We start from the raw sequence: 23,898 nt of genomic DNA on the forward strand, positions 1-23,898 counted from the left end.
ATAAGCAGCAAGAAGAGTTTCACTTTCCCGCCTGATGGTACGTTAGAATTAACAGAGAGAAGACAAATCTATAATTTGGAAGCAGTGTAAAGAAACCAAGTTAAAGAGTTAAAGCAGAGCTGATGACTCCCAGAGGAAACAAACCACAGACATCTAAAAGTGGAGTCAATATTCAATGCACAAATATGTATACACAATTAACTTGCACGTTAGAAATTGAAACAAGGAACAATAACATTTTTGTGCTCTGCCAAAATAAAAATTGGTTATGCTTTTCATTTACATATATATTAACTGCCATGCTTTAGAATGCCCTATTCCTTTTTCACAAGCCAATCCAAGCCCACTACCATTTGTTAGATTCATGATTAACAACAGAAATTCTGGGTTTAGTCACACAGAGTGAAATCCACACATATATCCAACCATGAAGCAGTTCTTCAGCTCTAAACCCTCTCTTTGTAAAGAGGACATTATTATTTCTAAACTAAAACACAAATCAACATAAATCACTGGATTTGTACATTTTAAAAAGACCATTAAAAATTCAGTCTGTTAGCAATCCTCGATCCCTCAAGGCAGAGCATAACAGCATCTCCTGTTAAGATCCCCAAACAACTGTGCTCTCCTCTCATGAATTCTGACAGGAACTGCCACCTCCTTCCTCCACAGAACTAATCGATAACCAAACATTTTAATCTTTCTTTGTCCCAGTATTACACTACTGAGGCAGATTAGATTTTTCTAATTTATTCCACACTTAACACTTAAATTAGAGCATAGCTGGCTGAAATATGACGACTTAAATGAATGTGTAACTTAAAGATCAAATTCTATCTTTCTAAAGATTTACACAAAAGGACAGAAAGGATAACATTTGCCTATCAGCATGTTATGTGGATCTCCTTAACTCAATTTACTACGGATTTCATGGTGCAAGAATTAACGCCCCTCCAGGCACTGAAGTCATTACCAATTACTTCTTCCACACCAACATTGTAATCCCATGTCCCTGCAACTAGTAGAAATTTTGCCACTCACTTGAAGGCAAGTTGTGTTTATTCCTTGATTTGCTACTGCATCTGAGACATCATTTTGTTTGAGACTTCTTTCTAATAAGACGATAACAGTAATTTATTCCCTGCTAAAATTGAGTCACATACATATTGATAATTTTAACTATACCAAAAGTTGCCAACACTATTACATTAGTCAACATGGACATCTAGTATAAACTTTAGCAACAACAAACATTCATTCTTTCTGTGTTCTGCCTTTTTTCTTCAGATAATTCCCTAAAAAACAAAACAATGCCCTACAGATACCAAAGTTCTTTCTTTAATATATTAACAAGACTCCTTCTTGTTGCAGGACCGCCCAGCAGGCTAATGCATGTCAACATGGTCAGCTGTACCCTCACTTTATGTAGATTCCTATGTACATAAGAACAATTTCTTTTTAAGACTTGCTCAAAAAAAAAAAAAAAAAAAAAAAAAAAGGTGCATCTGCTTGCCTACAGGTTGACTTGTTCTTACTTTTTGACTTGTTAAAATTGAGTTACTGCTGCATTACATGGCACTCACTCACAGAAGAGGAAACCAGATGCTAGATCTTACGATGTTATGCTGCATGTCCACTTGGGGACTCCATCATTCATCCCCTTCCCTACTCTGTAATCCACAGAAACATGCCTGCAAGTGGCACACAAGCTAAAGCCACCACCCTGCAGTAATTACCATTTTCCATTTTAACCTGCCCTTAACAAACAGATAACAGTCTATGTTAAGTGCCACCACGGCAAATGGAAGTCCGCTGCTATGGTTTCGTACCATGGCCTATGGTGCCAGCAGGGAGCACACACTGTCCTACCACCTAATGAATTGCTGGACCAAAGCAGCACAGAGTATTCTCAACAAAAGAGCGTGCACACTGGTCCCTCACACAGCTGTATCCCTCCCTTTGAAAGGAATAGGCCAGTGCCACAAATGATACAGCAGTTGCAACATTACTGCGTGGCAAAGTTTGTCAACACACTGGAGCCCAAAATGTTTTTTTTTTTTCCTTTCTTTCTAATGTTTTTAAACACTTATTGCCCTTCACTCTCAGTTCACATCTATCTTATTCTGATTCCTGTGATCAGTTAATAACTTAATGATCATTTCCATATACCAACATCAAAACCATGTTTTCACCCCTCTAGCACTTTCCATCAAGCTCTGAACATCTCCTTGTGTTTCTACCAACAGGACCTTCAAAAACACGATGTGCAAAAGACCAGTGTTGGGTCAGAGGGTATTAACATCATACTCCTGTAACTGCCAGAAATACAACTGCCTGGCTGCAAGGAGAGCCCAACAAAATAGTTTTGTTTCTTCATGGTCAAGGAAATCAATTAACAACATAACTAGGTATTTTGAATTCAGCACAGTCTAGAATGACTTCTAAAAATTGATAGAGAATAACAGAATGCAAAGAACAAGAGTAACACTTTCTTCTCCAAAAGGAGAAAACTAGTACATTAAACAGCTTAAACTCACCCCCTACAGTCTAATTAGTTCTGAAAACTGGGGATGAATATACTTAAAAATTTGATTTTCTACATACTATGATGGGAGAGTTTTGTTCTCATTGGAAACCGTGATGGGGATCATAAATGGGCTATTAAAAAGAAAAAAAAAGTGTTATTGTTGCATGAAAACCTGTAACAATTTCAAAAAGGGCACACAGAAATGCACATGGTAAGGAGTCATTCCTTAACTTTAAGAGACTATATCCCCGTCCTGACCAAGAGATCTACTAGCTCGGTTTGAGCTTACCAGTATGGGCATTTGGAATAAAACTAGACCAAAAAAAAAAAAAAGAAATGGGCAGGAGGGCAGATAGGTGCTCTGCTCCCGTCTATCTTGCCACAGGCACTTTTACCAGGAAGCAAAGTTCTGGAAGGGCTGCAGTTTCTTCAACAGTGCTGTAGCTGATAGCATGCAGCACAGCTTTACAGCTCCACCTCCTCCCCCCATCCTCGCAGCAGCAGCTGTCCCTTCTGAAATACGATACATGACTGTTAACTGCCAGCCCTTCCAATCACTTTCTACTCTGCACCTGAGCTATAGTCACCCATCCTCAGCTGGACAGGTAAGGCAAATTCATCACTTTCAAAGGAATGAAATCGGTGATGAGCTGAAGGGCAGCTTCCTACCATGTCCGTGCTCACGGGTCAGTTTCACACCTCTGCCTAACAGCTGAAGGACCTCGCCGTGCATGGCTACCTTTTGTTATGCAAACAAAACCAAATAAAAACAGAACGGCCAGCCACTTCGCACAGTATGTTTATCTTAACAATTTAGACTTCGTTTTCATCTTCCGGAAAAGTTCACAAAATAGTTAAGCCAGGGACACAATGTATTTAAATACACTAAGAAGATTTAAACAGTGGTTTCCCGTCTATCCAAGGGCGCGTGTAGCCAGAGTGAAGCATGTCCTCACGGACAGACAGAAGCAATCCTCCAGACTGCTCGCACTCAAAAAACGTTCCTTGCTTCAAATGAAAGACCTTTATAACACCATCAAGGAAACAAGGTCACATTAAACTTATTTGAATTAGGAGCTGAAGTACAGAATGAATGGGAACGTCTTAAATACGTTTTTTAAGTGATAAATTTTCAAACAGAAGCACAGGCGACAAACTTTACTTTGGTGATTGCTACTGCGTGCTTTGTTTTTTTTTCCCCCTCGCCTCTTTTAATGCATTACAGTTCTGAGTGCCGCCCGCAGCCTGTTCTTGCCCTACTGCAACATCCAGCTCTGACCGCCCCGGTTTGCTCGGGAGGGTTACACCCCTCGCTCACCCCATGACTTCCCCTGGAGGCGCGGCTGCCCGTGCTGCCCTCTGCCACCGAGCTGACACCATTTCCCACGCCGAGCCGTGTAACCCCTTCGCGGCCAACTCTTGCCACTTTCCTAGCCTCGAGGGGAACGCTTCTGCAGCACCAGGCTGCCTCGTCCCGCACAGCCGCTGCCCTGCGGCGGAGAAGGCCCAGCGGGAGGCGGGGAGGGCCGAAGGGGCGGGGAAGCGCTGCGGGCAGAGCACGGGGCCCCATCGCGGGAGACGGGCCAGACTGGAACCCGAGCGCCGCGGAGCAGCCGAAAGAAGCGCCCCGCCAGCCCCGTTACCTGCGCGCTCCTCCCCCGCGGGCACGCTGCCGGCGTGCAACCTTCACAACAAAGCCCGAGAGCCGCAGCCGCGGCGGGAGGAGGACAGAACGCACCACCCCCACGAGCCCGCAGCGTGCGAGGGCCGGCGACGGGGCCGCGGTCCGAGGGCGGGGCCCGGCGGCACTGCTGCGGGGGCGGCTCGGGACTCGGGCCGGGCGATGTAGGGCGAGGCGGGGCGGGGCGGGGCGGGGCTGGGCTGCCGACGCCGCCGTGCGGGCGGGAGAGGCGGCGCAGGGCCGAGATGTGCGGGGGGTGCGTGGGTACAGCTGGCGTCTGGCCTGCCTGTGCTACCCGTGCACGGGAAAATGTTGTTTTCTTTTGGAGAGCTGCCCGGGCTGGCGACGAGAGGTATTCCCCACCTATGGAGAGAGAAACATCGCCAAGGCGATGGAGGAGGAGAATAGAGAGCGGCGTGTGAGGGTTTGGAAAGAGGCCACGTGGAAATGGGATTAAGCCTGGAAGTGCTTTGGGAAACCCGCACAATGGGAATGCTACCTGCTGAGGAGGAGCAGGGAGGGAGAAGCACAATATATGAGGATTTTAGCGAGAGAATTTAATAGTGCTGGGGTCAACAGATTTGTGTTTTAAACATAAGCAGATTTTTATGTAAACCTTTTTGCCGCAACGACACCCTGTGCGTACAACAACTCTAATCAAACAGCTTCTTCATCTGATCAACTCCAATATTTTCTTGACTGTTGAACACCTCCAACAAGTGTAGCTTAATACCAGATTTGCTATTTGTATTAAAGGAGCATTGCATAGTGAGACCTACGTCCCTGCAACAAGTGAAGCAGTGATGTTCCAGCATCTGCTTTTTGATGCTACCAAACACTGGAGAACAGGTGATCGTGCTGTATTTAATTGAACAGCAGTCTCAAAGAGCAAAACCAAGGGAACTAGCTAATGCTAATGAGACACTGAAGTTGAAATTTTAATTACTTAAATGTCATCACATTAGAAGTTCTTTAATTTTAGGAAGTCATTCTGTATCCCCACACCAATTCCCACTCTGCTTTTAGATATACTGAAGAATTCAAATAACCATTATTTTCTGCTGCATGCAAATCATATATAACTGAATATTGTAACTCAATTTTATTGCTTCAACTCTTTAGGGTATATTTCTAAGTTGTCATGTTTTACAGTAGCAATAAAACTTTCCTTTTCTCTTTGTTCTAAATTATTAAAGGCTACATTTCATTTTATCCTTGGAACTTCTAGGGACTTAGCAACGTTTGTTGCTAAACTATTGCAGCACGCTTACAAACTTTCTACAAAAACAACAGAACAATACTACGGGAGCAGGCTTCATGAAAGCATTATTCAAAGATATTTTTATTAAGTTTTATTTAAGCTTTGACTTCCAAATCCTAAGGTACCTGCAAATGCTTCTCAAAACAAGAAAACATTTGGAAAGGTTTGGTAAATGATTCTCCGAAAGGTGAATGAAGGGGATGAAAGTACTGCAGTTTCAAAACATTATGCACAAAACACACCTGTCAGCTGTTGAAGAATCCTCCCTTCTCAAAATGCACCCCACCATGGATTGTTATGGGTTTTTGTTTGTACACAGGTTATTTCCCTGTGAATGAAGTGGACAGCAAATCCTTTTTCTAACAGAAAAAGAACTGGGTACCAACATTTGCTTTTAGTAGCTGTGCTTCAGGAATACGTAATATGTACCTAGTTACAAATTATGCTTTTAAGAGACTTTAGACTTATACTGTAGAGTTTATAAGGTAACAGCAAATTGTGGTGGTGTTTTTTGTCTTTTTTGATTGTTTTTGTTTTCCCAGGAGCGAAGTAAAAAAAAAATGGGGAAAACAAACAAACAAACAAACAAAAAAGCACCTTTCTTTTCCTTCTCTTTTGAAGGTGTGCCAGCAAATCTAGCCTTATTTCAAAAAGTTCAAGGTGATTCATGGTCTCCAGAATCACTTAATGTGAAGGATTTCTGACTCAAAATGAATATTCTTGCCTGTGTTAACACTGTAGAACTGTTAGCAAGAAAACAAATAAATTAATTCCCAGTTACCTATATGACTGGTTAACAATCAGAATCTTATTCAAAAAACATTTTCCTAAAAATCTATGTTCTTAACTCCAAAAAATGTGTCATTGAGATCAACGCTAGCTCTGTTCTCTCCTCAAAACCAATGGAACCATGTTTGTATGTATGTAACCTCTCACTGTTAGAAAAGGAGCAAGCTTGAGCTGAATGGACAAGCCTCCTGTTGGCTTAAGAAAAATCAGCAATATTAGAGGAAAAAGATGGAAAAACTATGAGGAACCACAGAAAATGCTATGAAAAACTACTCATTTAGTTAGGGAAAATATAGCAACAACAGACATGGTGAAATATAGATCTATGCCCACTGTCTAGCCCTGAGAGTAAAAGTCCTTGGGTGCTCCACATCCATGATCTGTCCTCCCCTTCAGTATTGAAGCCCTTCCCATACAGTCTCTGGGGAAGAGCCTTTGGCCAACATCATCCTGTGTGTTGTACCCTGGCATCTTCTGAAAAGCACTGTTTGGCCTTGGCAGGAATAATGCTGGGGACTGTCAGAACGAGGGTTGACTGTGTCACAGTGCTCAAGGCCATGCTGCATTTAGTTACCAGTATGGGCCTGCAGGTTTGCATGACACATGCACTGTCCACCCCAAATCCCCATGTCCGTTCAACAGTGAAGAGCTGCAGCCATATTCCAAAGGATTATTAAAGCACACTGCGCTTCAGGAAGATGGTGAACACCATTTGGTGTGAACACCGATGCCTCCTGGAAGCAGAGCAGCAGGGAACAACAGGGCTTTCGCTGGATTTCAGCCCCAGCGGGGACGGGCACTGCAGGAAGTGCGTGCAGCGCGGCACAAGCCCCCACAAGCAGTAAATGGCCCGAAGTGGCACCGGACACGGGGCACGGCTGCTCTCTTAGCAGTGCAGAGGGCTGTCCGCACCCCGCGCTGTGGCCGTCGGGGGCCGCCGGACAGGGGGCAGGGGCCGGCGGGCAGTGGGCAGGGCCCGGCACTACCCGGGCCGTACCGCGCCCCCCCCCCCCCCCGCAGATAACCGCGGCTCCCGCCTCCCCCCCGGCTGCAGCGGGACGGCTCTGCCCCCCTCCCTCACCGCGCGCGGCCCCGGTCCCATTCCCGGCTAGGAAGCCGATCTCCGCGGGGCTGTCAGCATGGCTCGGCAGCCCAGCGGCTTTCTGCAGGAGGCCTCTCACCAGATCGCCGCCGGCGGCTCGGCGGGTAAGTGCGCGCTTCCCTCGCGCGGGCCCTCGGCGGGGAATCAGCCCGTCCCGCAGCGCCGCTGCTCCAGCGCAGGAGCGGCGGCGGGGAACGGCTCCTCCTCCGGAGGGAGCGGGGAGGGCGGGCGGCCCCTCGGGCGTCGCTGGGGGTCGCGAGGGTCGCGGTGTCGGATCGCCGCGGTAACTTCGGGAAGCGTGCTGCCCCCCCACCCCGGGAGCGGGCATCCGCGGTCTATCGCCCTCACCACACTCCGCAGCCCCTCGGGCGATAAGGCTGCCGTTCAACTGCTCAGCCCGCGGTGGCTTGTAGGAAAGGTCCCTCTCGGCTTGCAGGAAGTTAGTTACGTTACATGGACTGGGAACTACAAACGTCAAAGCCGCTCACACCACTCTGTATAATAATAAAAGCGTTGCCGGGTCATTCCTCCAGTCCGCTTCCCCTGCGAAATAATAAATCTGGAATATTTATGTTAGGTGTGGAGAGAACTGACGCCAGATCCTGCTGTTTAAGCGCGTGTTTGTAAATCCTATTGGCATCTCAGCTATGCATTGTGTTTTTAATTGCTTTTTAGTATCGCTTTCAGGGTCAGCATACTGTTCACCATGTTATGTTACACTTGAGAGAGGAAAACTGTGTTTTATGTATCGTTTTGATGTTGTTGTGCTTCCTCTTTGTGCCCCTGACTCTGCAGACCTTCATGTTCAGCCCTCAGCTTTGACAAAGAGATGTCACAAACAAAAAGAGCAGTAATGTCCTGGCCCTACCTGTGTGCTGGGTTTACACAGCTCTTCTGTGGTTTTGAAAATCCTAAGTGTTATAGGCTCTGCTTGGTACACCCCCCCCACTCCCCCCCCGCCCCTTCCCTTGTGAGAAAAGGTTTTACTCAGAGCCAGCCCATTGAAGGGTCTTCAAACCTGAAGAGATACCAAGAGGTTTTGGCAGCAGATGTTCTGCATGTTGACAGATTTCTTTGCCCATAGTTGAAGTTCTGTGTGTGAGTGATTCAGACTGATAAAGGCAGCATCTTTCTATCCTCTGAAGGCAGCCTGGTCTCTATAAAAGGGTTGCTCTTCTTTGCAGAAGTACAGTTGTGCTAAAATACTGTAAAAAAAAAAAAAAAAAAAAAAAAAAAAGAGCTGAAGGGAGAGTCCTGCAGAAGGACTCCAATTGGAAAACAGAAGTGTGTTTGAAGGGGGTGTAGGGAAGAGATAGACTAAAAACAGTGATTATCTGGCAAGCATAAATTTTAAGGTGAGAGCCTTCTCCTTTCAAGGAGACAACTAATCTGCACCTACCACTTTTAAAAGTATAATAAGGAAAGCCTATTGGATTTAATCCAGAGGCATACTGCTAGAGTGTTTGCAACAGATTGCATAGTCTCTTATCAGATGTGTTCCTTGATGCCATCACTGACCTTGAGTCTCTAATCCTTGGGTTTGAAGTAAACAATAACTGTTCCTTAGATTTTAATAACAACAGCATTATGACTGAGGGCTTTTCAGGTGTTGGAGGGAAATGGATTAAAGTTGAAAATTAACACTTATGACACATACTAAGAAATTCAGTGGTATTCTTGGTGATTTATAGAGAAGATAGAAGAGGAAGGCCATAGCTTTGAGGTCTTCAGTCCAGTGGTTAAATTACAGTGTGGATCCAACAGGGTGAAAATGAAAGCAAGAGGGAAAGGATGGGAGGAGTGAGTTGCTGAGTTTAGGGGTCTCAGTTGCCTGAACTCATTTTTCCACTACCACTTTCTGACACTTCATATTGCTTTTGGCTGCCTCTGCAGAAGGACACAGGGCTTTTGAAGGCCCTTTGTCATATTTACTAGTGTGTGAATACCACAACAAGTCTAGGGAGTCTGTGCTACCTGTACCTCAGACTGGTAATAGTAGAAAACAGGGAAAAAATCACAACGTGAACTGATGCATAGATGTTTAAAAAGTTCTGAGCATCTTAACTCATACAGATAAGCAAAAGGAGTATAGAAAGGAAGCTTTAAGAAAGTTGCCATAATTTTGTATTTTTGTCCAAACAGTGGTAGGAAAGTGGCAAGGTAAGTCAGAGAACAAACTGTACAACAGAGTGGGTGTAATGAATGTCTGCATACGTAAAATGAGAAGTTATTTAGCATCTGCATGTCTGATGCAGAAGGATCTGATAAGATGTAATTCTGCTAGGTCAAGTGGAAAATGATTGGAGATAAGTCTAAGCTGTCAGAACATGAAGAAAGGGATTTTTGGAGCTTTATGGAAGATGACAGGACTTGTTCGTGTACTTGGTAAAGATATGAAAAGGAGAAAAAGAAATAGAGCATGACTCCTAGTCTCCAAGCCTGACAGAATGAAATATACTGGCATGCTGAAGTAAGGAGAAATGGAAGTACTCGGTGTTGTGAAAGAAAAGATTAAACATATTGTTGTGTGTTTGAGGCATTTTAGAGTTAAAGATAAACTCGATCAGTACTCTGATACCACTGAACAGTAACACTCAGGAATGACAGGATCTCAGACCTCCTTCATGTCTATGGCAAAGGGTACATCTGCTTCTGTGGAACTTGGAGTGTGACTTCATGTTAGACTGAAAGCTCTGAAGGTGAACTCAGATCTTAAATATGAAGTCTTACTTCATGTATATTCTTCATGATTTATGTTCTTCCTGTTGATTTTCAGTTTGCTCTCATCTTTTGGATTCCTGAATGGAAGTATTGAGAATACTTTGATTTTGTTTGCTTGCTTTGGTGTATAGAGAGGAGTAAGAGTTTGAAATGCAATTGAGGCATTTTCTTAGTAAGTTTTGTCCCTTTCAGTAGAGTGAATTGATGGCATATCTTTAGTGGATAATTAGTATACTAAGGCATGAATGGTAAAAAATAAACAGAATAGAAACACATTAAACTGTAGAAATCATTGTGAAAGGAAGAACTTTGGAATTTGTAACTGCAGAATTGCGTTATATTTAGGAAGGCATGACAGTTATTTCAGCAGCCCTGCCCAAGCAGAGTTAAAGATAAGGGAAAAATAATTTATTTCTCTGTTTCATAAGGATCAGAAAATCACTGGTTTTTCTGCCAGTATGGAAGAGGTAGAAACCGATGTGGTAAATAGTGTTGCATGCATAATCAACAGATCTCTTTCAGTAGAAAAAGGAATTGAATATTGCAAATTACATTGTGTAATACCTAGGTACGTTTGCAAAAACATTCTGAGACAGTGAAATGTCATCTTAAACAATTGCACAGATGACCCCTGGCTTAGTGAAGTGGCTGAATTTGGCTACCCTGAAGGCTTTAGAATGCTGCTGCTTGATATATGTGTATGGTCAATCTTTTTTTAGTTTTTTTTTTTAATGATAATAAGACCGCAGATGGAGACAATTAGCTAAAACCACAGGTAATGTAAATACAAAGTAAATACAACTGAGATCTTATGTTCACATCTCTTACTCCCATATGCCTTCTAATAAACATGATTATCATCTTTAATTTAGAAGCTAAAATGTTGAAAGCTTTATTTGCTACATGTAGCAGGTGATAAATACAAAAGAGTATGTCTTTGAAATCTGTAATGTTTAACTCATCTTTTAATACTTTCCTACTGTAATTCAATGTATTTATTCTCTTAATTCTATTTAATAATGATCATGAACTATTGGCTTTCTATTACCAGATGAATATGGGAAAATCAGAATGAGTTGTTTCTATGGACTTTTTTTTGTTGTTGTTTATTTGTTTGTTTTTAATAAAAGTATTTACTTTCTGTGTAAGAATAACTCTAGCTGGTCTTTTTTCCCCTCTCATTCTCCATATTTTCATGAAACAGCAGGATTTCTGCCTGTCTAGACTTCTGGGCTTTGATTTTTTTTGGGAAGAGTTAGGTTTCCAGCAGCACTGAAATCTAATAGGATTTGGGAGTCTAATTCTCTTAAGCTCTTTTGAAAGTCCAAACCTTTTCTTCCGAGAGGTGTTTTATTTCAAGAGTAGACAGAGTTGATTATCCTGGATTGCAACAACTCCTTTGAACCAGACCTATAACAGGAAAACCAATCATCAGAGTTAGAGTGTTGAATGCAATATTAAAAGCAGTGTTTGGTCCTCCTATCACTAGAAGTATTAAGCTGGCAAAAATCACTGCAAGGTACTCCAGCCATCATAGTCTGTGAAACACCTGAGGTTGTTTGGCCTATATAAAAGGGAGAAGGAGCGAAGCAGAACAGGAAACACTTTCAATTAGCAGGAAAATTGGCTAATTCTCCCATTGCCTATTTTATTTTTCTTTCCCTAGGTGTTGCTTTGCTTGTTTTGCTGCTATTTTTTTTCCCCTTCTGTTTTTCTTCTTCTTCTTTTTTCCTTTATTTTGGAGAAGTTAAGTTAGGATGATGTGTTTTCGTCCCTGTTTTTTTTTTTTTTTTCTTGCTTTTAAGTCATACTTTTGGCATTCATGTTACTAAAATAATCGTTTAATGCTCAGAGGTAGTTTTGAATAGCTAAGTATAAAGCTAAAGCTGCTTAATATCTTGACTTGAAAGCATACAGTTTTCAAGTGCTCAAACTTTATTGTTTCTGAAGTCAATTAAGGCTGACATATTATCTGAGTATGTGTTAGTTTTGTACATATGAGACTCAGGGATTTGAGAAAGGCTATATATTTTCTACTGCTAGCGTCTATACAATGTGTTTTATCTCAAAAACAGCATAAGACTCACCTCACAAAAAACCCCGACCCTCAGGGCCTGGAGTAATGACGGTGATCTTTAATCATTCACTCTATTACCCACGAGGTGGCAGTGTAGTACTATAAGAAGATGTTAAGTAAGTCATTTCCAGAGGTTGAAGTTGAATAAAAAATATGTTGAGATTGGTGCAGGTGAGAAGATTAGGATATGGGAATTTGGATTATAATTTGTGAAAGTAAAACTTAAAGATATATAGCAATTTATGACCAGTAAATACTTACTTCACGTGCACTGAAAAGCCAGTGACACTGAATTTGACTTTCATTAAAGTTATAGAATTCGAAACAGGAATCTACAGAAGATAGCAATCAGAGTGTTATATCACTGATGAAGGTCCAAGGGGGGTGGTAAGATAGTTACCCACGTATGTCATAAAACTTGGGATAAACTTCTGGCCCAATGGAATCAATGTGCAACTGCTGATTTCCATGGAGAGGAGTTTGCCTATTGTTTTATTTTACCAAAGATTTCATGTGATGTAGCTGAGATCTCTTCAAACTTTCATTGCCCATTTATAAACAGTGAAGACAGAGGCATAACAGGCTGCTTTAGCTTAAATTAATTTCTTTCAAGTATTGGCAAGATACTTAAAAGAATGACCTACAGCAGTGTGTAAATATTTGCAAATATGTATTTCTTAAGAACTGTAGCTCAGTTTCTGTGATATTCCCTTCTGCGGCATTTCCTTGGATGTTCCTGTTAGTTTCCAATCATTTGTTCTTATTCAAGATAGCACATCAATGAAATTGGAAGAACTTGTCAAGCAAGACAAGTCTGACTGTCAAAACTCTTCCTGAAAAATGATTATCTTGTTAACCTTAATTAATCTTATTTGTAATCAAGTTGTAATCAATCTGATGCTCAACTATCAGTTTTACAAGAAGGAGGTTAAACTTCGGTCACTATAGAGTAGTAGTTTCTGTACTCAGGTTCTGTAATTCTTGTCAACAGCTTCTTTAGTAACAGAATTCAAAAGCTGAGTAGTTGCAGGAAAGTACTTTCTACAGTAGATCTCGTCCTGAGGACTCATTACTTTTAAATATAATGTTACTGACGACTGAAATACCTAATACTGAATTATCTATAGCAGTAGTGTTCTGATGAGAGAATGGGGTTATATCTCAAAGAGTCTTAAGGCTGTTGAGAAATCCAACCTATACAGTGGGAAAGGAAATACAGAAGTAATTGACTTTAGATCTGTTTTTCAGTCATTAAATGACACTGTTAACATTTGCTTTTTTTTTTTTTTTTCCCTCTCCTTCCCTCTGGACCCTTCTCTATCAGACACGTTTTGGCAGGAAGCATATTTTGTGTCATCTTTTAGCCCTTAGTCAATGGATTATTTCTCATTTTGATATCCTAGTTTCCTGGGCTTTCTGCTGCTTTTGTTGTGCTAAAGTGTAATGTGTAGCTGGTGCCTCCAAACAGATACAGTCTCAAAAGCAAAATGAGAGCTTTGGTATCTTCAGTTTGGAAAAATTTGTTGCTTGAAATAATTCACTTCCCATTACAGCTGATTGCAAGTGTTTTTGTGACAGAATTTTATGTATTTTTCTGTTATCAATACTTATTTCTTATCATTTAGTTAAAGATACTTAGTAAAGCTTTCCTAAAGATGCGTATGTATTTTGAATATATATTCGTGGTTGTTCAACTTTGCTCTTATCCTATATGTCAGTGTTGTGGCATGAAAATGAATGATAAATTGCAAAGGTTTCAAAAACAAACAATTTAAAGACAGTTCCCATGATTTTTAGGTTAATATGTGATCTGAGTCATGAGGTTATTAATGCTAGGTGTTGGTGATGATATACCTTCCTTATATGTGTGCTCTCTTCAGATTGGTTTGCAGTGTGACTTTGCCTAGGACGTATATATTCATGCTTAACCTTGTGGAGACAAGTACAAAACAAAGCATCAGACTGCTTACAAGTTGTTAGAAGAATCTGGATTTCAAAAGACTTTCTTGCTATAAATGCTGACAAGAGTCAGCATGATCTTGTACATGTATGTACACTCCAGTTCTGTTAGACTTGCTAACAGTGCAAACAAGAATGGTTGCCTTGTTTGTGCTGCACACTCTAAACACAGTGCCCAGCACAATTTTTATATTTCTATGAGTATATCCTAGGTAACAACTGTTTTTCCTGGATTGCTGTACTAGTTCATATTTGGAACAGTTCCTCATCAAAAACAGTTCCCCAAACAAATTTAAATGAATTTAAAGAGAAAAAGACTTTTGGAAGAACTTGGGAACTTTGAGAGTCCTCAAAGTCCTGCTCCTCACACTCATTTCATGGTCTGTTGTTACAGAACAAAAACAACTTATGTACCAATATACTATTTTGTCTTTTTGATGAGTGCTCCATTCACTTCTCGGAAATTGAATTAGGATTGGAAATGGATTTAAACTGATTTAAGCAGGGGAAGCTGTACTCATTAATCATTATTAATTCTACCTGTTAGTAATAAAATTAATAGCAAAACTGGAATGCTAGGTGAGCAATAAAATGGTCTTTATCTAAAAGGCCATTTCTGTCTTTTGTTTCAAGTAATGAAGAATATATATATAATTATGAAATACATTACATCTGGCATAATATTCCTTAGCATAAAAAGTGATGATGGAAAGAGAAGCAAATCAATCTCTTTTTCCTGATTTTTCAACAGGGTTTTCTCCTTTCTGCAAAATCATGATTCATAATACAAGAAGAAACATAGCATTATTGATTAGATGCTTCTAAAGTGAAGTAAAAAAGTGCATGGCCTGTCTTTCTGCAAATCTTAAACAATGAATATTGTTAGAGACTACACTAAGTGGAAAAAATGTTTTATTTAGAGTATGAAACTCTTCTAGGTTAATTTCCATAAAGTTTAAATCAGTTCAGACTTTTCTTATTAGAATAAGTATTTCCTTTTAAAATGCATGATAATCATAATCAAGACTAAATTTGTTCTGTTATTTATTTTCAAAATGATTGTACATGTTTAGCAGACTTTTGATTCAAATCCCTAGGGATATATTGCAGACAGATGTTTAGATGACCTCATGTTAAAAGAGAAGTTATACTTGGACACTACATTAAATTTTCCTTAAAATCTTTTCTTATATATTAGACTGTGGAGCAGTGCAGAAAGCATCAAATTATTTATGTTGAAAACATACTGCTTTATTTGAAAAACAAGTTATTAAAATTCAGAAGATTTTATTTCTAGGGACCCTCAAAAGCACAGAATGCCTGATTATGAAAGAAGAGGAGCTCTGAGGAGAGGGACCTGGTGGATGAGAGGCTGGCCATGAGCCAGCAGTGTGCCTTGGTGGCCAAGAAGGCCAATGGGATCCTGGGGCACATTAAAAAGAGCATGGCCAGCAGGTCAAGGAAGGCAATTCTCCCTCTCTACTCTGCCCTGGTCAGGCCTCAACAGGGGTACTGTGTCCAGTTCTGGGCACTCCAGTACAAAAAAGACAGGGAAATCCTTGTATGAGTCCAGCAGAGGGCTACAAAGATGATAAAGGTTGTGGAACACCTCTCTCATGAGAAAAGGCTGAGACACCTGGGTCAGTTCAGTCTTGAAAAAAGACTCAGAGGGGATCTGATCCATGTCTATAAATATCAGAGGAGTGAGATGCAAAGGGATGAGGCTGGACTCTTCTCAGCAGTGTGTGCCGACAGGACAAGGGGAAATGGTCACAAACTGATGCATAGGAAGTTCTGCACAAATGTGCATGGGAACTTCTTCATAGTGCTGTGATGGAGCACTGGCACAGACTGCACAGTGTGGAGTCTCCTTCTCTGAAGACATTCAAGGCACACCTGGATGTCTAACTGCGTAACCTGGTCTAGGGAGCCTGCTTTGGCAGGGGGGTTGGATTCAATGATCTCTAGAGGTCCCTTCCAACCTCTGCAATTCTGTGATTCTGTGAATGTGCTTGCAAATTAAAATACTATTTCCAGTTGGAGAGTTAAATGGGGAACAGACTTTTAAAAATGTTCCTTGGACTCAAATATAAATTTACCCTGTCACTTATACCTCCCCCCATAGCTCGTTAAAGACTACAGGAGAATGTGTGCAGTCTTCAACTAATATTACATTATAATAGGACCTAACAGTAGTCAGTATTTTTATCATGTTCTTGTTTTGAAGGTTGAAGTAATAATTTCTTCTCATGCTGCAGCTGACATTATGGTGTAGATGGTTGTGATGGTTCCATATGTGACACTGAGCAACATTTTGGAAAAGCTCTTCAATGTTCTTCATCAAGTCATAATTATTGAAATTGGTGTGTTGAAAATGTATTTATTAATTGACAGATAAAAATAATTCTCTTAAGTCTTTTGAAGTTTGTATAGGCAACACTTGCTGTTAATGCTTTTGGTTAGATAAACAAGTTACTGAGTTGTTGGAATTCTGCCATCTGGAATAGTAACTGAAGTACTGTACTAATAGATGTACAACTAATCTTGTTTCTGCTAAATATTTTTCTTCCTAATTGCTACTTTTCTGCCAGAATGTACTCTCTGTAGCCTGATGCGAAAATTACTCTAAAGCAGTAATTAGGTGCATGGCACTTAGAAGACTGAAAATACCCTTTGCCCAGGTCTCACGTGAACACTTCTGTGGAGCAGCCTTTTTTTTTTTTTTTTTTTTTTTTTTTTAACTAGTGTTCTGTTATTAGGGATGACTATGAAGATGAATGTAGCCAGCAGAACTAAAAATCCCTTGGGCTGGGCAGACCTTGATAAATTAATGCAGCATTTGCAGTGTTTTTCAGTCAACTCATCAATGTCTGCTAGTTTAGAATCTTTCCTGGAAGAAACAAATTGCCTTGCAGTAGTTGGAGGCTCTTCTTTCTTATAAGAGTGGATACTGGATGAATGCTGACATAAAAGCCATATGTCTACACAACAAAGGGAGTAAAAGAAGAGATCTCATCCTGCTCTTAAAAAATGAAATCTCATTCTGTCTCATCTATCTAAAGTTCACTGCTGTTAGATTAATGCAACAGAAAAAAGTGTGTTAGGCATGGACAGTAACTGTTCTGCATAATATGGATTTAATTAAACACTAGCAAAGGAATATGAGTACCCATGTGATGCCATTTATGTAAGCAAATAGTATTTTGTTCCTCTTTTTCTTCCTCAATAAAGATTTGAGCTTTAGCTTGTAACTCTGGAAAATAAAGGCAAATATTTTTCTAAAAATCAATGTGAATTAAGTGTTTTGCATAAAAAAACAGGATGGTATCTGGTATTTCATACATGAACTAAAAGAAAATATGACCAATTTTTGAAGTGGTGCATCAGTGGTACTCCTTTTCTATATCAATATGCATAAGAATTCAAGTCATGTTCATTGTTTTGGAAAACCTTGCGTAAGTTACCATGTATTTGAACTGTACTTTTTAGAATCATTTCTTCTGTAACACTGCAATTACCTGGAATTCAAAGATTTCTGGCAGCTGAAGAATAAACAGCAAGATCATCAGAAAAAATACTTTTTGTAAATAGGGAAAAATAAGTTGATTTAAAATTAAATTTTATACAAGGAGATTGCAAACTTTTCAAAAAGCAAGATGTGCCAATAAAACTGGAGTGGGTAGTCCTTAAACATTCACTAAAATTTTCACTTACCAAACTTCTTGGCATGAAGCTAAGGGGCAGTATATAATGAACTTTAAAAAAAATTTCTGGATAAAGCAGTTCCACAGTGTCTTGGTTAGATACTGTTCACACACAGATTTTTTACATTCATAAATGTTCTTTTAAATCATTACAAAGCCATTGATCAGCAGAGACTTGCCATAACACTTTACATGGACTAGTCATTTGCATGGTCTTGTGGCCCTACAGTGAATGCTTGGAATTATGCTGAAGGCAAAAACTCTTGAGTTAGTGTAGTTCAATCCTACCTTTTCCCTTTTCTGCATATCAATGTAAATTTGTACAGTAAAAGGAATTAAAAATGGCTGTTCTATTTAAATATCCATGATCTTCTTACTTAGTATACTGTTACTTGCATATGCATTTGACTATGGGTTATATCTATATCATTTTATACTAATGAGTATTTTCGCTAAAGACTTCAGGTGGTGTTCTGAGATTTGCAAGAATCACATCTTTTCTCTGGTGCCTCAGGAAAAATGGGCACTTGCAAGTAAATCAGACACATTCACTGGTGTGCTGTTAAAATCTCGTGCAGCCTGTAGAAAAGCACAGACATCATCCTGGAGGAAGGAGAGGGAGATGGTTTCTTGGTTGTAGTCCTTTTTGTCGTCATCTGTGCATCTTCCAACTGATTTTAAGAATGGAGAGGGATCCTAAAGAAGCATGCTGTTGTTATGCTTGGACTGAGTTGTGTGCATTCTGTGCACTGAGAGGGTAGCATCTTTTAGAGTCAAATTAAGATGGATTCTCATTTATTGTAAGCTCAGTTCAAAATTGGTCTTCATTTCTATCTTATTCATTGTTTTCTACATGTTAGTTTGTGGTTTAAACTGCACCTAGAACCTTGGTTTCAAAACCTGTGAAGAACTGAAAACTCCAAAGGGAGACTCAGCCACATTTAATAATTCTCTTTTTTGGTGGACTTAAGGAGGACTGAAACCTTACTCAGTTCAACTGGAAGAAGGATAGTTTTATTCGTCTTTATTTTTGGCTACAAACTCTATAGTTAGGAAATTGAATTCAGACAGGATAAATCATTCTATCACATTTTGTATTATCATTGGACTGTTTGTAAAACTTGATCATATTTTATATTTATGTTTGCTAACTGTTTTGTAAACCCTGCAGTATTCAGATTTGTAATATAAATAGTTTTGACTAAGGGCAAAATTTAGACTGCCTGCACTCTGCCTAAGCCAAAATTTTGTGCCTGCAGCTTATGGAGCAATTCAGAACAGGCCTGAGAGTGGGGAAGAAGCTGGGACCCTCCTTGAATTATCTTGTGGCCCAGGATACTGAGGAACCAAGAAAATACTGTTTTCTGAGTCTTTTTCATGGATATGCAGAACTGGTTTCATTCTTGCTTTGTTTTGAGTGTTTAGGTCTTGTATTTTTTACACAGTGGTGCAGATCCAACAGGAGGGTAGCTGCATATGCAGCGGCCAGGGTAGAGAGCCAAATCTTCTGAAAAATGATGTTAGAGTTAATTTTTTTTGAGCTGAGTAGAGCCTCAAGCATAACTGCCCTATTCTCTGTGCCCTAACACATTTACTTTTCATGTGCACTTTCAGGGAAAATGGACATTCCTCAGTGTTAGAGGCACAGAGGTGTACAAACCAAGTTCCTATCTCACCTAAATTACTTCTAACTCCACTGCAGGTGCTATCTGGTGTAAAAATAAATAAATAAATAAAAAATACTGTCAGTAAATCTAAGACAATCTAATAAACCATTTGTTGGGAATCCTGCACAAAACTTTGATTTTGCATCTGAACTGATCTGGGGCATGTTAAAAAAAATTCTGAAAAAATGTTGCTGTCTTTTAATAACAATAAAAAATTGTATCCAGCAGTAAAATAGTTTTATAGTAGCCAGTTAATTGCATTTCTATTTCAGATCATAGTCCCAGTATATATCTCTGATGAAAGAAATGGTTTCTAAAACAGGCTCATACCCAGGGAGCTTGAAAGATCCAATCAGCTCTGACTGTGCTGCTAAAACATGCAACCTGCTGTGAGGTACTGCTGGATCAGAGGCATTGTGTTTAGTGAAAATAGCTGTGTGATGCACAGAAAAGTGCCTTAAATCTCTTTTGGAGAAGTGGTCACCCCAGGGCTTTATATAAAAGCACATTTGCTCCTCAACAAATTGAAGCCACCTTTGTTGCAGAGAAAAGAGAAAAGCTCTGTTGATTTACCACTGGCATAGCCTTCTGTAGCACATATTAAACTACTACTTTCTGCCACTGCTTGGTGGCATCAGATTACCAAATCTCTGGTCTTGTATTTTTGGAACTCTTTATGAATGCATTGTTTTTAATGTGTATTATTCCCAGTTCTGTTCTAGAATTTTTATCCTCAAACTTGAAGGAAAATAATTCTTTTCAGTGCTTGATTTTCCTTGCTCCAACTTAGATGTGTAAAGCCATGTTGATATTGGTGTATTTTGGAAGTGGTTCTATTGTCCCTTTACCAAAGAGTTTTTCCTCTCTGATTTGTATTGAGTCAGCACATGGTTGTCTTAATGAGTGAGAAGCACAGTTCCCATGGGCTCTTAGGCAGTACAGTAAAATCAGCGCAGGTTTTTAATAAGTGAGCTAGAGGAAAAGCAGTATTCCCTGTCTAAGTCTATTTACTCTTAGTTATCTGATAGCATTAGTGTTCCATCTTGACTTCCTGGGTTACACTTTGAAAGTGTTAGATAAGAGGAATGTCAATATTTGCGTTAGCAGCTTCTCCAGACAACTTAGTTCTTCTTTCAGTCAGAGTTGGGACCTGTTTGACTTCTCATGTTTTCTACTGGGATTTGCATCCCATCTCTGTTTATCACCTTCAGTGGCTTTGAGCAGGAGGATCAGCTCCAGCTTTTGAGCCTGGATCAAGCAAATGTCTCTGCTGTTGTTCTGCTGTCCCTTGAAGTAAGTTCCCCATTTACTGACCATCAGCAGTGGGAAGGAAGAAATAAACTTTTCACATTTCTTCTGTATGTAGAACTCTGGCAATTTGACTCAAGCAGCTTGTTTCTTGGTTTAGCCCCACATTTCAGCAGACTATTCCTTATTTTATCCTTTGCAAAAATCCAGTACCAGAAAGGGTGCTTGTCAGTTAGGTATTTTGGATTTTTTGCATTTGCTATTTGCATTTGCAGTTTCCTCCCATGTTACTGTTAGGGCTGATACTTATGTCAATCCCATTTCCCTCATGAATGAACTGCTAGCTACAGTGAGAATCTTTCATTGATATATATATATATATTTATTTCCATTGCAGTGGATTTTATTAATATCTAGATTCAAGTTAGCACAAATTCTGGGTATATTTAAGTTGACTATATGTGGCTTTTCTGTTACAAGGCTCCTCACCTATAAAGAAGGTGTACTATTGATCTGTGCTTGCTCTTATTGTGTTAGAAATCTCTTTGAAATGATGCTTACCTTTTAGGGAACAGATCCAAGGAGCTTAGGTGACAAATATAATTGGTTTTGGTAGAGTTCACTTTCTGTTATTTTCCTGATCTGTGGGGAGTTGGCAGGAACATCCAGTCAGGGGAAGAGAAGCAGGGCCTGGTTTGGGTAGCAGCTGGCTCTTTATGTTGCTGATTTATTTTATCGGCTGTGGGAAAGCACCAAGAAAGCTTCAGCTTCTGAGCGTCACTCAAAGCTTAACAGATATCAGTAATTTAACTTGCTCTATTGTGGTACCGATGAAGCTGTTTGTCACCTTCCATATATTCACTTGTCAGACCTGCTTCTCAGGTAACCTGAAGCCTTAACAAATACCATTAAAGGAAAATGCGTATTCAAATAATCCACATGAGGAAAAAGGACTTTGCTCAGCTTTGTGTGAGGATTAAGAGAGAAAGATGGTTTCATTCTGCTTTTTAGGAAGGAGTTTAAGAAATTCTTATCTGTAGTACACTGATGAACATGTACTAATTCTGAACTGAGGTTAGAGTCTGGCAAGTGAATTCTGGGCTTTGTAGCACACTTTGCTTGGTGTATAGCTTGTGTGACTGTATGTGTGGAAAAAACAGTGAGTTGCAGCTATGGTGACTGAGTTGCTGCTCTTGTGCTTCCCAGTGCAAGCTCATCCCTAGAGAAACCCGTCACCACCCATCACTCGCATTAATCTGGAACAATGACATATAAACCAAGGCATAGAAGCACTTACAGGAATGTCTTTTGCCTGGCTGATGTGTGTCACCTGAGGGCAGAAGCTGTGTCAGGAAGCACGAGGGAATTAATATTTTCAGCTCATTTTCTCTAAGGCCATTGATTTTAACGTCTTTCTACTACATTATGCTGGTTTGCTCGACTGTATTTTTTTGCCTGAAAATATTTTTCTCAATTTGCTCATACATCTTTTGATGACTTTACTTACATTATTGACAGTATTCTGTAATCTTACTGCATGTCATACTTGTACTTCAACATTTAAGGTGGAGATGGCAGTGTTGTGCTTTTTTGCTGTCTTGATTGCACACTACTTGATGATGGCTCTCTCAGTTTTGTCTCTCTGGACTCTAAGGCTGCTGTGTTGTTGCGGAGTTCATGTGTGCAAGCATAAGCCTAGCCATGCAGATGGTTAAGCTATGTGCAAGTTTTTCTATAGGACTTTAAATTCATATGAAAAAAATCTTGATATTAAGCTACAGCAGGTAGATAAAGATCAGACTGTAAGTGCTGCAGAGAAGTGTGGAAAAGTTTTAATATTAAAGACTTAATTGGAAAATCTTTAAATTGAGAATAGCTTTATTTCACATAAAACATTGGCTTTGTTAATTCCACTAACAATGGAAGAACTATGGATTTTGAGCTGTTCATCATCCAAAACTTACAAACTTTCATAGTATTTAAGGAAGTTTAATAAAAGCTCGTGGAAACTAAAAGATTCTTTTCAGAAAAGAAAACATTGTCTCTAGGGTGTTAAAGATGTCTGGGCAGAAACTCATTGGCTCAAATAAGATCCTGGTTCTATGTTCAGAAGACTGATAGTTTGTGTTCTTAGTGGAACCAAAGCAGCGTGTCAGAACATCTGGGACTTCAGCTTAGCATCTGGAAAGCAGCCAGGTGCTCAGCTTGGTGGTCCTGCACCTGTGGGCGCTGTGCCCAGCCTGGTCCCATGGAGCTCTCAGATACCTTCAACCCTGTGTAGTGTCTTGCATGCTGATGTCTGAAGAGCTAAACTCCACTGATTACTTCTGTTTCAGCTCTCTTGTTCTCATATCTTGAGGTTAACTATATAAGCAAATACTTTTTGAATCTGTTGCTAACAGAGCCTTGCAGATGATGGATGTCTCTGTTATTTCATGATGCTTATATTTTTAATCCTTTAATTTTACTCCTTGTCCCTTCGCCAATTCCTTAACCATTTTCCAGTTGGATAGTTTCACTGTACATTTTTATTCTAACTTTGCCATCAAGAATGTGCAACTGTTAGTAAACTGCTATGTTTAAACACAGTTATTAGGAGAATTCAGTAGCAACTGTGTAAATATTTTTTGGAAATATGAAGTCATATAATATGGAAGTATAATGTATAGTTTATTAGCAGCATAAATATTTTTTGTTCTTTATTACTTTTGAAAATCACATTGATAATAATGGTTTTAAGAGCATAGCCCTTTAGAAGTATGTGGCAGAGTTTGTTTTGCAACCTGAACATATCTATTATATCCTACAAGTGAAACCTTTGACACTTAAGACATTTGAATGACCTTCACATAAAAATATGTGAAACAAGATTGGAAGAAAGGGCATTTCTGATACATCTGTGTTCTGCATCTACGACCTATCTGTTCCTTCAATGGCTCCAGTTGTATTTAGTGCTGGAAATCTATCTACGATTTGTTCCTTAAAAAAAATCGATATTTTGAAGGTGACATCATTCATATCTTCTAGTCCTGACTGTCTGTCCAGCTCTATTTCACTACTGAAATTTCTGTTCCTCTGAAGCAGAAATTTCCTGAAAGCTAGCTCCAGACCAAGATGTATCTTTATTCTTAAAAAATAAATAATATTGATTATGTTATGATA

At 39.8% G+C, this 23,898-nt stretch overlaps 2 protein-coding genes across 7 annotated transcripts in view; one reads left to right on the forward strand and one right to left on the reverse strand.

The window, feature by feature from the left end:
• Nucleotides 1–4,309, reverse strand: part of MIPOL1 (mirror-image polydactyly 1) — a 172,934-nt gene extending 168,625 nt beyond the window's left edge. For all 3 annotated transcript variants that reach the window (XM_065753227.1, XM_065753195.1, XM_065753218.1), the window contains exon 1: nucleotides 4,171–4,309. The gene's annotated coding sequence lies outside the window, so the exon portion shown is untranslated. The remainder of the gene's footprint in view (nucleotides 1–4,170) is intronic.
• Nucleotides 4,310–7,176: 2,867 nt separating this feature from the next.
• The window catches only part of SLC25A21 (solute carrier family 25 member 21), a 219,170-nt gene continuing 202,448 nt past the window's right edge, over nucleotides 7,177–23,898 (forward strand). The window contains exon 1 of one of the 4 annotated variants that reach the window (XM_065753319.1): nucleotides 7,177–7,464. In XM_065753319.1, the coding sequence (XP_065609391.1) occupies nucleotides 7,398–7,464 (67 nt within the window). In that variant the 5' untranslated portion in view covers nucleotides 7,177–7,397. Of the gene's footprint in view, nucleotides 7,465–9,191; nucleotides 10,060–23,898 lie in introns of those variants that run through there. The other 3 variants (XM_065753328.1, XM_065753311.1, XM_065753337.1) reach the window with 3 other exon arrangements.

The sequence above is a fragment of the Cyrtonyx montezumae genome, unplaced genomic scaffold (assembly GCF_038088225.1).
Source record: "Cyrtonyx montezumae isolate F1298 unplaced genomic scaffold, pur_monq_1.0 scaffold_10, whole genome shotgun sequence".
Lineage (NCBI taxonomy): Eukaryota > Metazoa > Chordata > Aves > Galliformes > Odontophoridae > Cyrtonyx > Cyrtonyx montezumae.